We start from the raw sequence: 17,999 nt of genomic DNA, 5'->3' as shown, positions 1-17,999 counted from the left end.
TTATTATTTTATGGTATTATATTATATTAAAATGCTATAGTAAAACTATACTAAAGAAAGAGAAGGATACGGACAGAAGGCTTAACAAGAATGAATAATAAAAACTTGTGACTGACTCTTCAGAGTTTGGCACAGCTGATGGTGATTGCTCATGAAGTAAAAGCAATTCACAGGAAACCAATCAAACATGCACCTGTTGGTAAATAATGTTCAAACCACATTCCAAAGCAGCAAACACGGGAGCAGCAAGCAGATAATTATTATTTGCATTTTTCTCTGAGGCTTCTCAGCTTCCCAGGAGAAGAAATCCTGGTGAAGGGATTTTTCAGAAAATATCACAATGACATAAAACAGACACGCAGCAAAGAACACCAACTTAACAATCACAAAAAAACCCACAAAGCAACAAAACTAAACCTTCCAGCAGAGCATCCCAGCCCCTCCTGGACAAAGGGGTTAAGACTGTCCTGAGCAGAGCCTGGGATGCCTTCCAGGAGGGGAGGAAGCTGATGCTGTCTGAGGCTGCTCTCACAGAAGGGTTCCAGTAAGAGCCTTTTGTACTGATGTGTTCATTTTACCTTGGCAAAAATCCCCACTTGGCATTTGGAGGAGGATGGAAACCCCAGGCTCAGTAGGGCAGCTGTTCCCTCAAAGAGCCAGGGCTGAATCCACCCTGGTGGTGCAGTTCCCCTGTCCCTCCCCAGTTAAACAGAGCCTTGTTTCTGTCTCCTGCCCCTGCCCAGACAGTGGACCAGTGGTACAAGAGCAATGATGAGGAGTCCTTTGCCCTGGCACGGATGATGATCCGCGAGGAGGGGCTGCTGTGTGGTAAGAGCAGGCAGGAGCCCTCTGCCTTCCTCTGATGCACATCAGAGACCTCCTCCCACTTCACATCTTGTCCTCCTCTCTCTGGGCTCCTCTGTTCTGTCTGCTCCTCGCCTCTGATGGGTTCCATGAGGTGGTTTGATGGTTTTGCCCCTGCTGTGTGTTCTGCAGGGGGCAGCTCGGGCAGTGCCATGTCTGTGGCTGTGAAGGCAGCCAAGGAGCTGAAGGAGGGTCAGCGCTGCGTTGTCATCTGCCCTGACTCCATCAGGAACTACATGTAAGGACCTGCTGCTCTTCTTCTCTGGGGGAGGGATGAGGGAGTCCCTCAGACCTTGGAACACCCAGTTATCCCAGCAAGGAATGTCTTGGGGGCACAAGTTCTGAGCTGTCTAAAAGGGGTCTGGCACATGGAGCAGGGAGGGTCTTTCCCCCTTTAAATCTGAGCTCTGATTTCAGTAGATCATCATCACTGGTTAGCATTTCTCACAGCAAAGGCCTTGCTTTCACTGTGTTATTTGTGGGGATCACTGGTTATCCCACTCCTGGAAGGGTTCCTGTGCCCACAGCAGGGTCCAGCAGTCCTGCAGCAGCAGCAGCCACACTCAGGGTGAGTTTGCAGGTGGAAATGTCAGGGCTTTGAGCTGTGCTGAGAAGTTTTTCTCCAATCACATTGAAACATAACCCAAAACATGATATTTTTAGCTGAGTTTCCTCACCCATGTTACATCCAGCTCAATATTAGACAAACAGAAACTGCAGACAAAACAGATCTCCATTCCAGGCTGTGTCTCTGTGGTATTGCAAGGGGCTGATGCAGTTGGAGCTTTGTTTCCTGTGGGATTCCTTTTTGTCTCCATGGGTATTTCTTCTCCATGTCCCTGCCACCCAAGCTTGGATGGCCAATGATGTCCAATTTCCAATTCTGCTTTATTGGTTGGTGGCAGTGAGCTGTGAACAGCTGTCTCTGTTTGCTGTCAGATGTTCAAGCCCTGCTAATGAGTTTTTCACTTCCTGGTGCTCTGCAGGTCCAAGTTCTTGAGTGACAAATGGATGATTCAGAAAGGGTTCATGAAAGAAGAAGACCTTGGCAACAAACCCTGGTAAGCCAGTCACATCCATCTGGATTTCCATCAGTCTGTTCAATCCAGTTTATGGCAGCTGCTAATTTAAAGCTCATTTCAATTTACACTTCTTTGATTTAGCTGATCTTCCATGCTATTGTCTTGTGCAGCTATTAATCAAATTTGCTTTAATTAGTTGACATCTTTCCTTGAGTTGTATGACAGCAGCAGAGAATGTGGTACTTAATGATTGGGGTTTTTTTTAGCGAAAAGTGTTATATCTGGAATTTAAAAAAAAGGAAATATACAAAGAATCCTTCCAAAATCAGAGTTCTTGAGTGCAAAGCATTGCAAGTCTACATAGCTAGAAGGGAATCTTCCCTTGTTGTTGTCTATAATAACTGTAAAAAAAGATAGATCTTTGAGTAGGAGTGCAAAATTTTCTGTGTGAGAGATAAATAAAGAAATTGGGGAGATCAGTGCTCTCTACTGACTGTCTGTAATCACAGAAAGCAGATGAAATGAGGAAAAGGGTTTGATTTTCAAGCCATCTCACACTTTAGACTTTCTGATGCTGGGAATAACACCTGAGAGCCCTGAAGCTTTATTGACTCTGGCTGAATCCTGACTCTCCCTTGCAGCCTTTGTCATTCCTGTGCTGCTGGAGGCCACTGTGCACCAAAGGGCTGGTTCTGTGTTCTCCATAAAACTTGCATGGGATTGTTTTTCACTCCATCCCCAGGTGGTGGAACATCAGCATTCAGGAGCTGAGCCTCTCTGCCCCCCTGACTGTGCTTCCAACTGTTACCTGTGCCAAGACTGTGGAAATCCTCCGGGAGAAGGGATTCGACCAGGTACCAGTTGTTGATGAATCTGGGTATGTGCACATCTATCACTCTTCATCCATTTCTATCACTCCCCTCACCAGGTCCTCAGGGATGTCTTTTAAATGCTTGCTGGAAATCAAATGTCTTCTCACCCATCCTTTTTCATTTATTAACACAGTTCAGAAATGTTGCCTTGAACACACCAGTGCTGGGCTTTGTGTCTTCATGCCAGGATTGTCCTGCCCTTCACATTATTCTAATGATTATTATTAATGATATATTATTTTATGATATTGTATTATATTAAAGAATGCTGTACTAAAACTATACTAGAGAAAGAGAAGGATACAGACAGAAGGCTTAATAAGAATGAATAATAAATACTCATGACTCACTCCTCAGAGTCTGACACAGCTGATGGTGATTGGTCATTAAGTAAAAACAATTCACAGGAATTGCTTTTACTTACTCATTGTGTCTCTGCAGGATAATTTAATTTCTTTTAATAATACCAGTTTAACTTAACAAAAGCAAAAATTTTTTTAAAACATCCAACCCCAAACGTGCCCACATCTATCAGAGCTTTCTTCAGCACACTGTGTTACAGTGCAGGGCTGCAGTGACCCCCATAAACCAGGGTTTTCCAGCAAGCTGGAATGTTCCTTATCACCCTCAGCCCTCCTGCAGACAGGCTGAGTATTGAGGAGTTGCTCAATTGTGCTGACCTGAAGGATGAATTCTCGTAGATCCTCACAGGGAGAAGGGGAATGACCCCAACTGGGGTGAGCTTGTCTCTGGCTGTCACACCTTTCAAAAGGACAGATGGGAGTGTGAAAAAATGAAGTAGTTTGTGCTTTCCAAAGGCTCTCTGAGATTGCAGAGCTCTCAGAGCTGCAAGGAGCAGAGATGAAAAGGTCCTGGTGCTCAGAAGGACCTGCAGCACCTTCTGCCTTGTGTGTGTCTCCAACACCTCTGAGAGCTGTCTGTTTCCTGCAGACACACAGAATCCAAGTGTGCCATCAATAATTCTACATTATTACCATGAAATAGCTGAACTGACTCCTCCAGGCTGGCTGGGAGTGGATGCTTTTTTTTACAGGAGCACCCGAAGCTTTTGTGTTGTTTATCCCTGTCCTGTCTTTCCTTTCCCAGGGTCATCCTGGGCATGGTTACCCTGGGTAACATGCTTTCCTCACTGCTGGCTGGAAAAGTTAAGCCTTCTGATGAAGTCAGAAAAGTCATCTACAAGCAATTTCAGCAGGTAGGCAGGTGTATTCTGCAGCTCCTGGTTGCAATACTAGAGTAGGTGTGCTAACACTGCACAGGCTGGGTGAGGTTCACCTGGGGCCAAGCCAGCAGCTGTTACTGAGCACAGAATTTCCTTTTAAAACCATGGAATGCTTGACTTAGTTTCTACCAGGATTTAAGTTCCAGCACTGTCCCAAAGTGGGTTGAGGGCTGTGTTTTGGAAGTGTGTTTAATGCTTCTGTTCAACCTGTGAACCACCCGAAGGGTGCTGGTTCTTTATGGACAAATGTGAATTTATTTTTTCCTCCCCAGACAGATAATCCAGCATCATGGGGACATGTGGTGGGTAACACAACTGCCTGGTTCATGTTCTCTCTCCCTTGGACACCTCAAGAGTTTCTGGGGCTGGTGGTGTGGGGTGGTTTCTGGGGCTGCTCTGGTGCTGGCTGCATCAGCCAATTCTCTGCACTTCTGAGGTTGTGGCTCTTGCCATGGGCAGCTCAAAGGCTTCTTTAGTAAAGAACAGATTAACCACCTATTTTCCCTTATTTCTGATATTTTCTTGGTGGAGGCTGGAAGGGGAGTGACACAAGCTGTGGTACTGCTGACATGTTAACTAAAAATGGTTGTTTTCCACTTGAATTGATGGGTTAATGGAGGAACGTGGTGGAATGCACATAACCTCAGAAGTATTGTGGATTTTGCTTCTCTTGCCACTTTATTCAAGTTGATTTGGCTTGTTTATGAGTGAAATTGGGATTTCTTTGTCACCAAAAATCACTTCTGGTATCCTACATGGCTGCATCAAGTAAGAGGCTAAGCCTGCAAACCAGGGCAAAAGTACATTTTGGGAAGGATGGGTGTTTTGGCTTTTTTAGGTTGTTTAGAGAGGTTGAGGATTTCCCATCCCTCTTCAAGGCCAGGCTGGATGGGGCTCTGAGCACCCTAAAATAGTGGGAGGTGTCCCTGCCCATGGCAGAGGAGCTGGATGATCCTAAAGGTCCCTTCCACCCCAAACCATTCTGTGATTTTATAACATGGGCAGCCTGCTTTGGTAGGATCACCTTGTTATTTTATGATAATTCTTAGAATGGAAGCAGAATGGTTAGAGCTTTTTTTGAAAGTCCCTGGTACAATTTCAAATCAGGGGATTTGAAACACCAGTCACAGGATAATTTTCCAACCCAAACAAGTGCTAGTGGAGAGAGGAGCCATCCTTGTGCAGTCAGATGTTAGTTCCAGGGGTTTGGCTTCCCAGTCATGTGTAGTGTAGTACTTACTGCCTAGAGACACAGTAAGCTTAGAAACAAAGCCTAAATGTGGGAAAACCCGTGGGCAAAATGTTTAAGAAGGTTGAACAAGCAGGTGAAAACTCTGTGGGGGTTCTGTTATATTTCCACTGAGCATCTCCAGGCATTTTTATGTCTTCATGGCTGTCCCAGTGCTGCCAAGGGGCTGCTTGTCCTGGTTCTCTGTTCTCTGACTGGTTGCCCAGTCCCTGAAGACAGATTTGGGACTGATGGGTGAATCTCTGGCAGATTTCCCACCTCCTTCCTTTCCTGGCCCCCAAGTTTAGGGATTGGTTCCTATAGCAGGTCTCTTAAACACAGGCTGCTGGGAATCCTCTGACTCCCACTCTGTGCTCCAGTGCAGCCCAGCTGTTCATGCTGGGGCATTTATTTCTCACAGAGAGGCTTTTTGAACCTGCAGTGCAAGACTCTTCTTTGCTGTGAGTTCCTTTAGTAAAAGGATGTCAGATGGTGGGTGCTGGGGAGAGTCACCTGCTTAATGGAGCTGCTGCTTCATCTCTTAAGTCATGTTTGAACAAAAACTGTTCAAACATTTCAAATATTCAGGCATTTTTTTTAATGATTGCAGCAGGTGATTGCTGAAGTGTTTTGGAAATATCTTTATTTTTTCCAGAGTTGACACAGGTGGTTTCTTGTTCAGTCTTAGCAAAGTTGAGCTTCACAAAGAAAATGATTTATTAAATCTCAGTTCCTTGATTTGCACCCAAATCCTGTGTTAGCTGAGCAATCTTTCACCCTTGGTTTTGGTTTTGGGTTGTTTGGGCTTTTCTGCCTTTACAGATCATATTCACTTCCACAATGATTTTCAGCCTGACTCATTCACTTTTTCAATCTTTTTAGAATAAAATCAACAAATATAAAAACTTTTATGGTCACTTCTTTTGTTGAGACACATGGAACACTTAACCTTCTTTGATTGCTAGCATTTTTCAGATCTTCATTAAATTCATTATGTTTACAGAACCAGAAGGAATAACTTCATGTAGTGCTTAGTGCTTTTTGGAAATTAGAAACAAAGAAAACTGATCCTTTAAGTTGGCCTTGATTTGTTGGTGTTTTCTAGTGCTTCAGGTGGGAGCAGAACACAAATGCTGATGTGTTGATTTTAGTTCTGTACAAAGTGTATGGGGATTATTGACTGCTAAACATAGAAAGCACTGTTTTATTCAAGTTCTGTAATTCTCTCCTCAGATTAACCTGAAAGACAACTTGGGGAAACTCTCTCACATCCTGGAAATAGACCACTTTGCTCTGGTGGTTCATGAACAAATTCAATGTGAGTACAAAGTGCTGCACCTTGTGAGGGCAAATCTTTGAGTGGCAACAAGAAGCAAGTGAGAGTGTGAATTATAAAGTGAGCTCTGAAGAAGCAAAATCCTCATTTTGTGTCTAAATTTGTGCTACTGAGCCTAATTTCCACCCCTGGAGGTGTTCAAGGCCAGGCTGGATGGGGCTTGGAGCAACCTGGGAGAGTGGAAGGTGCCCCTGCCTGTGGCAGGGGTGGAACAAGATGATTTTAAAGTCCCTTCCAACCCAAACCATTCTAGGATTAGTAAGACTAAATAAATCTTCAAATCTCAAGTATATCACTCTTATATGGGAATAATATTTTGTCCTGTTTAATCTTCCTAATAGCAGACAACTTTGCAAACTTACAAACACTGAGAAATGAGACTGAAAATGCTTAGACACTCAGATTGAAAACAATATTAAGTTGTGCCAAATAAATTTGTCTTTAGCTTCTGAATTATAACTGGAAAAAGAAAAGCCATCAAATTTGGGGTTGTTCCTGATAATCTCCATAAGGATGTGCTCTTGGCTCTGAGTTGACCATTTCTAAACCTGGAGTCTTACTGGAAGCTTGCAGTGAAACAGAGATTGAGTTAAAAAAAAGCCCAGGACAGTCCAGCTGACTGGAAAAACTGAGAATAGAAGTAGATTAAACATCTCAGTACAGGCAGACTTCAGGAATTGGAATTTAGACAATTGATAAAGGGCAAGAGGTTGTGTGGCCATTTGGTTCCCAAGTCCCAAGATAATGACAAAGTCAGTTGAACTTGTGCTCTCAATGCAGCAAAGATTAAATGGGGTACATTTTTTGGATATAAATGGGGTATTGTGGTTTTTATACTGATTCTGTGGTTGACAGTGATGCAGGAAGATGGTTGTGTCACATTTCCTCCTCAAAATGTGGCTCCACTGGGCCATTCAAGTGGCCCCTGGTTCCAGTGGGGTAATGCCACTTCCAGCTGTTTCAAGTAATTAATGTTTGAGGAAAATACACTTTATACTTAACAAGAGGGCCTGGTTGGAATTTTTGTGTTAAGAACAATAAATCCACTGGATCCTTATCCTTCCTTCCATAAAGTTCCAGTGTCCCTTTTGATGAGGGGCCTTTCTGAGCTGAAAATCCTTGCCACTGCTCTGTGCCTCTTGGCCAAAGGTGCTTTTTGTGTTCCCCCTCTGTGTGCCAGGACCGCCCAACATCTCCAGGCTGGTGGAGCTGGGATGGCTCAGCCCCCCATTTCACAAACACTAAAACCAAGCAGGAGGGGGTGTGTTTGTGCCTCCTGGAGCCAGAATTCCCTTTTTTCCCCTGCAGATCACACGGATGGCTCCTCCAGCAAGCGGCAGATGGTGTTTGGCATCGTGACAGCCATCGACCTCCTGAACTTCGTCACCGCGCGTGAGAGGGAGAGGAAATCCAATTGAAGGCAGCAGCAGCCTGGGGCCTCCTCAGCAGCATCCTGCAGCCTCAAACAAACAATCAGGTTCATGTCTTAACTAGAATGGATTTTTTCTTTTTTTTTTTTTCTTTTTTTTTTCTTTTTTTTTTTTTAAATTCTGAAAATAAGCAGTTTGCCGTCCTGCTGTCAGCTACCCTACCAATGTGTCCTGCTGTATTGCCCAGCTTCTGGGATATTGTTTCTTAATCAGGCTAAGCAATATTTCTTATCAAGACAATTTATTTTTTTACCTATATATATATATATGTATGTGTAAAAAATATTGCCTAAATTAAGTGGTTTGTTCCTTACTCATTATGTCTAAAGGCTGGCTTTCCAAAGTGTTGTTTCAGAATCATAAAATGTGTTGAAATAAAGAGTTACTGAAGCAGAGGCCCAAGAGAGCTCTGGAAAGTTCTGGATATTTTCCCCCCTATTTAAGGATGTTAAGTTAGATATTACCTGTGTGGAGACAAAATTGGGACTGGGGCATGGGGAGAAGAAAGGAGAGTTTCCCTTTTGGTTGCATCACTGTAAAACAAGAAAAAAACCTCAGGGCTGAAGCTGAGACTTGCTCTGCTCTGAGGAAAAGCTGGTTTGAGTAGAAGCATGGCAGTGAAATGACAAACATCAGCCAGTGACTCTGTTTCACACAGTGCACCAACTTTCCCTGCCATGACAGACCTGTTTTTTTCCCCAATGTATCCTGATAAGTAAGCACAAGTAAGAAAAGATTTAAAAGCTAAGATGAAGCATCTTGCCTGAAGATTTTTTTTAAATCATGCTGTTTCATCTGTTACCTTCCTCTTCCTCCCCATTTATCTCAGAGTGCCTTTTCTGTGCCTGTTTCAGGAGAGCCAAAGATAATCTGTCAGGAGCTGTGAACTCTTCCAAGTCCTGTTCAGGTGCTCCTACCCTGTAGTGCCTTATTCCAGGAGAAAAGCCCTGCATTGGCTACCCCTTCAGATTAGGGCTATTGCTGAAGGCAAGTGACCCATCCTTACCTTAAACTGTGGTTTGCCATTAAATTCACACACTTCTTTAAGATTTAAGACAGCTTTTCCCAAGGCTCTGTGAAAAAAAATTACTATAAATCTAAAAATGTACAAATTCAATAGTAATTGAAAGCTTCTAAAGAGTGATGAATTTCTTTCTGCCATTGTAGATGTCACTGCTGCTAGATTTTGGCATTACTTGGAATATTTACTTTACTGGCTTTTATCTGATTTTTTTCCCCAATTTTCCATCTGACCTTTGCTGACAGCAGCAGGGAGGGAGGTGCTTGAGTAGCTGAGGTTTGTCCTTTTCCCTTGTCAAACCTGACCTGACTGAATTCAGCAAGAAATATGAAAATGGTAGAAGGAGGTTCCCAAAGCTGCTTTTCAGAGCAGCACAAGAGGGGAGTTGAAGGTGGGGCAGCAAATTAGTCATTTATAAAAAAGTATAAAGATCTGAATCTGTTTTTCTGGTTCACTGTTCATACATTAATCCCTGTAGTGCCATGGAAACTGGCAGTATTGTGGAGTGAGGCACAAGGGGTGTTAGAAATGGTGGGGAACAGGGGATGGGAGTCTAAACCATCCCAAGTAAACCAAAGGATCCAGAGAAATTCACCTTCTCACCCTGGGGTTTGCTAAGAACAGGAGCTGTCTCCTCTGCACTGGCACAGGGAGGAGAAAGCTTTTCTTATTCCCCATGGTGAGAGCAGAGGAACTGGGTAAATAAATGGAATTACTGCACAACTGAAAAACTTTCCAGAGCTCTTTCCCATGGCAGGGGTGAAGGCAGCAAAGAGAAAGGAACAGGGAATCCAGCAGGGCTGAAGTTCCTCTGCTAAAGCTTCTGAATGTGATGCTTTTTTGCATGTCTGAAAACCTCATTGCTGGCCTGGTCCTGGTTAGTTGTGGTAGGGATGATTAAAACTGGGCTTATCTTTGTTTCAAGTGCTCTGAAGACCAAGAAAGACACTGCAGTTTGTTCAGTCTTTTACCTGAAATTGAAGGCCAGAGCCTGAACAGACCTGTATCTTTTTTTCCTGAAGTGAGTGCCTGCATCTTCTGTTTACCTTTGCTGCTTTTGCAAGCACTGACTAAACCTGAAAACTATTTTGCACATGGATATTTTTATGCAACAATTTATGCTGTATTTGTCACTCTAAGAGATTATCAGTCCTAAAGTTGGCTCTGCAAAAATACTCCTTATTTTCTGACCTGAAGACAGCTGTTCAGTAAAATCTGTACAATATTTTGCAAGCAGTTACCAGGCAATGACTTAAGGTTCATTTTCACATTGTCATGTCCAATGTTATTTCCCATGTCTTGTACAAGCTGGGGCTGATTCCAGAACTCTGGCTAGCAGTGGTTCCTCTGAGCAGCCAGACCAATCTCATCTGCCCACCAAGCTCATTTCTGAAAACTTCTGTTTGCTATAAATCTCACACAAAGCTGACTGTCAGGAATTTCCTGACATTGCCCCTGTCATCCAACAGCTTTTCTTACTGTGCACTGTCAACTAAAGGAAAGGGAAGACTCCTTATACTTCAAGGAGCTGGGAAAAATCACCACTATGAGCTGTATTTATTGCACAGATGTTCACAAATGTACCATACAAAAAGTTTAATAAAAGCTGTTTGATTGCAGAATGACTCTGGGTTGTTTTTTTTTTAATGCCAGTTCAAGCTTGTAGGTGTGTTAAACTGTAAGATTGTGTTTTTTATGCCAGTTCAAGCTTGTGTGTTGAGACCAAGGTTGTTTTTTTAATGCCAGTTCAAGCTTGTAAGTGTGTTGAGCCTGTAAGATTGTGTTTTTAATGCCAGCTCAAGCTTGTGTGTTAAGACTGTAAGATTGTGTTTTTAATGCCAGTTCAAGCTTGTAAGTGTATTAAGACTGTAAGATTGGTTTTTTTAATGCCAATTCAAGCTTCTAAAGTGTGTTAAGACTGTAAGATTGCTTTTTTTTAATGCCAGTTCAAGCTTGTAGGTGTGTTAGACTGTAAGAAATTTGTGCAGAAGACCCCTGGCTGTCAGTGTGAGGCTCTGCAGTTCTGTCCATGTCTCCAAGCTGCCAGGATGAGCTCCTTGCTCTCATACTGGGTGTTCAGGTGCCTCCCCACACACACAGTGCTCTGTCCTCAGCTTCCTCTCCTTACACCAGTCCAGCAGCATGGGCTGACTTCATCCTGCACATCCTTCTCATGTGGTACCTGAAATGCTGCTATTGCTGGCAGATCCCTGCTTTTCCTTTTGGCAGCCCCCTCAGAGGGTGTCACGAACGGGGTTCGTGATGGTTCGTGGATTTGATCTCAGGGTGCAAAAAACCAACACGGCACAGGAGATTGGCAGTAATAATCAAAACAAATGCACCTTTATTGAATGACCACAGTGATAGAGGGATTAAGGAAGAGAAAAAGATAGAGAGAGAGAAAAGAGAGAGAGAGAGAGAAAGAGGGGGAAATAGCTACCAAACGTAGAGCAGCAAAGTCCTTTGATGTCTGTGACAGTGTTCACAGGGGTCTTAGGATGAGGGCAGAGATGAGGATCTGACTCCATGTTTCAGAAGGCTTGATTTATTATTTTATGATATATATTACATTAAAACTATACTAAAAGAATAGAAGAAAGGATTTCATCAGAAGGCTGGCTAAGAATAGAAAAAGAAAGAATGATAACAAAAGCTTGTGGCTCGGACACTCTATCCAAGCCAGCTGACTGTGATTGGCCATTAATTAGAAACAACCACATGAGACCAATCCCAGATGCACCTGTTGCATTCCACAGCAGCAGATAACCATTGTTTACATTTTGTTCCTGAGGCCTCTCAGCTTCTCAGGAGGAAAAATCCTAAGGAAAGGATTTTCCATAAAAGATGTCTGTGACAGATGTCCAGCTGATGGAACTCACCAGGTCACGTATGGGGAGATCTCAAAATCTCCAGCTAACTCAGAGGTTTTTATTATGATAACTCTACTGGAAATTGTGAGGGGGTGGGGGGGGGAAACAGATACAATAAGGAATAGATGTAACAGGTAGTCCATGTTCTCAGCAGTAAGTGAGAGCCATTGTCTTCTTGGTCCAGTGGTCACAACCTGCAGGCAAACATCTCAGTTTTGTCAGCTTGCCTCCCCCACACAGCTTCCCTGGGTTGGGGGTTTCAGTTCCAGTCCTTGGAAGGAGAGGAGCCTTTTCACATGGGGGTTCCATGTCTCAGTCCTTGATGGAGAGGCTTCTCACATCTCAGTCTGTCTGTCACGGTGGTTGCAAATGAGTGAGAGGGTTCTTGTGTGGGGGAACCACCCAGAACTCAGGAGAGTCCAGCCAGGCCTAGAGGAGGGGAAAAGCCCCAGAGCTATTGTTGCAAAAGGTCAGAACGTCCTTCTTTCTTCTTGTTGAGCTCAGTGTAACATATAGTAAATACACCGGTGAAAACAATAACTTAGCAATGCCCTCAGGTCTCAGTAACTTTCTCTCATGTAACTTTCTCCTACAGAGCCAGAGATTTTAGACAGGGGGGTCTTTTCTTCAGTGGTCCCCCGAGACGATCGTGAGGCAGATGAGGGAAATTTCAGACCGACTCTCACAGAGGAGGGCAGGGGCTCCTGCTGTCCCAGCCTGATGGCAGCAGCAGGCCAGCATCCCCCCCGTGTGTGGAGAGCCCATTTCAGCCAAAGGCCGAGGGCTGCCCAGGCACCGAGAGCTGCAGGAAGCGTGAGGGATTAAGTTCCACCTTGCAGCAGGTTCAGAAATCCCTGGGGAGCCACAGCAGGCTCTGCTTGCAGCCCCTGAGGGCTCAGGGCCCCTCAGCAGCCCCCAGGCTGGAGCTGGGAGCAGGGCACTGCCCAAACCCCGCTTTTGCAACAAGAGCTGCTGACAGCTGAGTCACAGCCTGGTGACAGCCCCGGGACCCAGCTGTCCCCAGCCCCTCCTCCTGGGTCACCAGCAGGAAAATTACTGGGTACAATCAGCTGTGCTGGCTCTGCAGATAAAGGGAGGACTTCAGTCCAGGAAGGCGCCTTATGGAAGCAATAAATTCCCTTTGGGGGAGGAGAAAAAAATAAAAAATAAAAAAAAAGCACAAAAGCACAAGCACCAAGCCAGGCTGGTGTTGCTGGTGGAAGTGCTGCTGGCTTTTGTCACGTGCTGGAGGACCGGGGTGAGGGCAGAGCCCACAGGACCTGACTCCAGGGCACTGCAAGCAGCCAGCTCACCTGCCACCACCCTGGCCTGTGGAAAAATCCACGTCTGCTTGGAGGAACAGCCAGGTGCTGCTCACACTGCAGCTTTCACTGCTCTCTCAAGAGCTAAAAACGTGCCATGGCTTCTCTCACACCTGCCTGGGGAGGGGCAGCCAGCTGGGCTTGTGTGCCCGGACAAACAGGGCCAGGGCTCTGAGGGCACCAGCTGGGCCTGCATTCCCTGTCAGGCCCTGCAGGTCCCTAGGGAAGCTGCAGGGCTTCAGGGGATTCACAGTGAGACCTTTTGGGATGTAGTAGGACACAGAGCAGGTCTGGCAGTGCAGGGTGGGACACAGGGTGTGCTGGGAGCTGCTGATGCCTTGTGCTCCTTCCAGGACTTGCCAGCAGCTCTGCTCCCTGTGATGGTGTTCACAGGGGTCTGAGGATGAGGGAAGAGACCAGGATCTGACTCCGTGTTTCAGAAGGCTGATTTATTACTGATACATATTATATTAAAACTATACTAAAAGAAAAGAAGAAAGGATTTCATCAGAAGGCTGGCTAAGAATAGAAAAAGAAAGAATGAATAACAAAAGTTTGTGGCTCGGACTCTGTCCAAGCCAGCTGACTGCGATTGGCCATTAATTAGAAAAAACCACATGAGACCAATCCCAGATGCACCTATTGCATTCCACAGCAGCAGATAACCATTGGTTACATTTTGTTCCTGAGGCCTCTCAGCTTCTCAAGAAGAAAAAGTCCTAAGGAAAGTTTTCATAAAAGATGTCAGTGACAGCTTTCCCTTGGGTGTCTCTGCAGCCTCCAGCAGCAGAAGCAGCATCACAGGAGGCTCCTCAGATGTACTGAGCACTCCAGGGGTTGTAGTGATGCCTTTTTGGGAATACCTAAAAACAGAGGCCAGACAGAATTAGGAAATAAAAAGCAGTTCTGTTTATTGAAGGGCCTTCAGGTACATTAAGGGCAGACAAAGCCCCCCAGGGGCTACACCCAAAATGGATGTGGGGTCCATCCAAGAAGTTTTCACACTTCTGTAAGTTTGGTTCATTTGCATATTGGGGGGTAATTTTCCAATTACAGCCTCAGTTAATAAAGTAATTTACCACAAGTTTACACCCCCCCAACTCACTTTTGTTTACACTTTTTGGGGCCTGAGACAGTGAGGTGTCCTTGATCCCCAGGCCTGGAGAGGAATTGTTGTGTCTGACCAAAATGTGAAGACAGTAACTAACACTCTGTATGGAGTTTAGAGTTGTACACTGAAGAATTGCAGGATTACAAACATATGAAAAATATAAAAGCTAAAATCCTAAGGCATCAGTACAAGCAAGTGGTGACCTCTCCTGAAACAGGAGGGTGTGATTGGCTGCTCCAAGGCAGTAACAAAAATGTAACTTTTCTAACCTATTCCTGCCTTGGCCTGGGACACCTGGAATCTTGTTTCAGCTGCCATCATTTTGTACTGTTGAACAGGTAAAAAAAAAAAAAAAAAATTTAACAGCAAGTGACAGGCTTCCCTTTTCCCAGTTTTCCCACATTATTCAGATAGCAGGTACCATCACCAGTTCTCCAACTCACAGTATTTAATTCTGCTCAACCAGAAGCAGTTCTAACCTCATGCCCTCACAGCAAGATGTTTTCTCTCTGGTGGCCAAAAATAAGCCAAGAACCAAGGAAAGCCTGTTCTGCCCTGAATTATTTGTTAGACCTTCCCAAAACATTGCTAATCCTTCTGTCATCTTCTCAAGCCCTGATGTGGAGCTTCAACTGCTTTGATAAAGCCATTTTGAATATTGAATTGCATGGGAGGGAAAATGTGGATTTCTTCCCACTTGGTACAGCAGCATCAGGAGCACTTTAAAACCAGGTTGTTATCTAGGAAAAAAAAAATCACTGGTGGGGGGTGACTGTGGTCACTACAGGTCTTTCCTCCCAAGTGCCCAAAAGTAAAACCTGAGTGCAGCATCCCCACAGGGGGATGGTTTGGGTTGGAAGGGACCTCAAAGCTCATTCCATTCCACCCCCTGCCATGGCAGGGACACCTTCCACTGTCCCAGGTGGCTCCAAGCCCTGTCCAGCCTGGCCTGGGACACTTCCATGGATCCAGGGGCAGCCACAGCTGCTCTGGGCTCTGCCAGGGCCTCCCCACCCTCACAATAAAGATGAGGTGAGAACTTTAACACTCCCTCTGCAAGGAGCCTTTTGGATGGTTTTTCAGCAGAATCCCTCTCCCTGGGCATGGAGTTTTGTGTCACAGCCTCTCATGAAAGCCCAGGGCCATCCCAGTGTTCTCAGCTGCCTCTTCCCATTTTTTTGGCTGGCTGATTGCTCTCTGCAATTGTTGCTTCCATCCTGGGGATGCTGATGTTTGGCCAGTGCAATCCTGCAGGTTAAATGCTGCAAAGAAGCTCTTCAGGTGGAGGATGGGGCAGTGCAAGCCTGCTGGGGAATGAGCCCCTGTGCCCTGTGCTGCCTTGTGATTTTTGAACTTAGTGACACCAGCACTGCAGAGCAGCAAGGTAAAATTGGATTTTCTGATGTGTATAGGCTGTGAAATACCACAAGTGTTCGTTCCTGTGTGGGTGGGAGCATGGCAAATACTCCAGTGCAGACCCCAGCCCAGCTCCTCCTCTGCTCTTAACCCAGGCACAGGCAAAGCAGAAAAACCCACAGCAAAATACCTGCTGACCTCAAAAAAAACCCCCAATTTTTGTGTGTGTGACCACAGGGCTGGTGATGCTGAAAAGCCCAAGTGCAAAGCAGCTCTGGGGGTGGTGGTGGTGGGAAAATATTGTGCTTTAAACCCAGCCAACAACTAAGCCTGAACATTCTGGCCAGATGCAGTGAACAGTTTTAACCTTGCCCCCCCCCCCCAAAAAGGAGACTTTTTTCTTTTAAAGTCCCCAAACTTACCCTTTAGACCCTATTTTCTTTTTCTTTCTTTCTTTCTTTCTTTCTTTCTTTCTTTCTTTCTTTCTTTCTTTCTTTCTTTCTTTCTTTCTTTCTTTCTTTCTTTCTTTCTTTCTTTCTCTTTCTTTCTTTCTTTCTTTCTTTCTTTCTTTCTTTCTTTCTTTCTTTCTTTCTTTCTTTCTTTCTTTCTTTCTTTCTTTCTTTCTTTCTTTCTTTTTCTCTAAAGGAAGCATTTTATTTCAAAAATGTCTTCTATCCCCCAATACCCATCTAAATCTTGTTTCCTTTCAAGTTGAAAAAGATCCCATTTCTTGCAGTTTGGTCACTGAATGGAATAATCTTATTTTTGAGCACACACTGCTGCAGGAGACAACCAGGAAGGGGTGGCTGGGTTATTCTGTAACTACAATGCCCAGAAAACATAATTCTTGCTGGGGTTGGGATTATTTGCAGACTCTTCACAGGAGAGCTGCATGTTCTCTGTCACATCAGATAGCCCACAAGAGTTTTCTGTGATGGATTATCTCTGGCAATGTTTTCCGGAGAGTCCATTTATTGCAAGAAGACCAAAGGTAAAGTCATCCCTGTGCTAATACCTACACCAGTCTTGTCTTCAAAAGTTTAATTCCAAAATAATCATTCTGACAAGCCTTATTCTTGCCTGATCATGTCAGCAGTGGGGAAGTTTCCTTCACCTCTGTGTTCTGGAGGAGCACAGCCCCAGCATGGACCAGGCAGCTCTGTGTGCTGCCCTGGCTCTGGGGAGGAGTGGGGAAAAGAGGGACTGAAATCCTCAGGGGTTCTTCCTCTTCAAGCAAAACCTGCATCCATGCAATTTCCTGATCCCCCGGGGCTGGTGTTCTATGGGAATCACTATGGAGCAGAAGCAGTTCAGTGCTCTCAGCTGATTTAATAGAAAAGCAGTTGCATGAGAAGCAGGAGACAGAGGTTTAGGGCTGGAGGTGGTGCAGACACTGACCCTGGGACCCCAGGGGACACAGAGAGGCCCCACCAGACAGCACCTAGCACAATATATCATTTCTGTCACCACTTCTGCCTGATTCAGCAAGGCTCACACTGACACAGATGAGCTGGGCTTAAATTCCAGCGCAAGACATGAAACCAAAACAGCAACGAAATTTCTACAACCAAACTGCTGGGGGAAGGGTTCAGAGCACTCCTGGAGATAAGTACATATTAAAATAAACAATAAATGGCTTATCTCCTTTTTTATGCCCCAGTCACCTCCCCTTGCAGAGCAATCAGGTGCTGGGCACAGCGAGGTGTGGGGCAGGACCCAATCGCGTCCCTCCCGCGGCTCGCAGGTGTCCCCAGCACCAGCACATATTAACTGGGGCTCAGGCTCAGCCCTGACACTTGCCTGATGGGCTGCAGGGGTGAGTAGTGCCTCATCTGTCCCCTCCCTGGGAAATGGGGACCCTTAGTGCTGTGGGGAGATCTGGAATTTGGCCTGCCCTGCTGCCCGTGCTGATTCTCACCCGGGGGCTGGCTGCGTCCTCAGTAAGTCCTGAATGAATCAGGCAAGCAGGGAGGGTTTGGCTTCACACTATGAGGTCAGTGGGGTGGTGGAAAGGGTCTTCTGGAGAGATTGTACAACTCCATCCATGGAGCTTCTCAAGGTCTGAGGAGGGCAAAGCCTTGAGCAGCCTGGGCTTAATTTAGAGTGCCCCAGCTTTGAGCCAGAGGCTGGACTGGGACCTCCAGGGGTCCCTGCCAGCCTGGCTCACTCCATCATTCTTCTAAACTGATGCTGCATTTGTCTTGTCAATGGCAGCAATGCTATTTCTTCAGAATAAGGCAAGAAAAAGGCATTTTGGTTCTAATGGAGTGAGCTTGCATTGCTTTCTGCCCTGCTGAGTTCCTCTAAGCTTTCCCTCACTTTAC

General features: G+C 45.3%; 1 protein-coding gene across 4 annotated transcripts in view; it reads left to right on the top strand.

The window, feature by feature from the left end:
* LOC139591543 (cystathionine beta-synthase-like protein) overlaps window positions 1-10,638 on the top strand; it is a 28,734-nt gene extending 18,096 nt beyond the window's left edge. For 3 of the 4 annotated variants that reach the window (XM_071430223.1, XM_071430224.1, XM_071430222.1), the window contains 7 exons: window positions 744-828; window positions 997-1,102; window positions 1,851-1,925; window positions 2,629-2,763; window positions 3,866-3,974; window positions 6,463-6,547; window positions 7,874-10,638. In XM_071430223.1, coding sequence (XP_071286324.1) covers window positions 744-828; window positions 997-1,102; window positions 1,851-1,925; window positions 2,629-2,763; window positions 3,866-3,974; window positions 6,463-6,547; window positions 7,874-7,983 — 705 coding nt within the window. In that variant the 3' untranslated portion in view covers window positions 7,984-10,638. Of the gene's footprint in view, window positions 1-743; window positions 829-996; window positions 1,103-1,850; window positions 1,926-2,628; window positions 2,764-3,865; window positions 3,975-6,462; window positions 6,548-7,873 lie in introns of those variants that run through there. The other variant, XR_011679668.1, reaches the window with a different exon arrangement.
* Window positions 10,639-17,999: the final 7,361 nt, after the last annotated feature.

The sequence above is a fragment of the Agelaius tricolor genome, unplaced genomic scaffold (genome assembly GCF_023055355.1).
Source record: "Agelaius tricolor isolate 1412-34295 unplaced genomic scaffold, bAgeTri1.0.p SCAF_7, whole genome shotgun sequence".
Lineage (NCBI taxonomy): Eukaryota > Metazoa > Chordata > Aves > Passeriformes > Icteridae > Agelaius > Agelaius tricolor.
The sequence above is the reverse complement of the archived record's forward strand: the minus strand, read 5'-3'. Positions and strand labels throughout refer to the sequence as shown.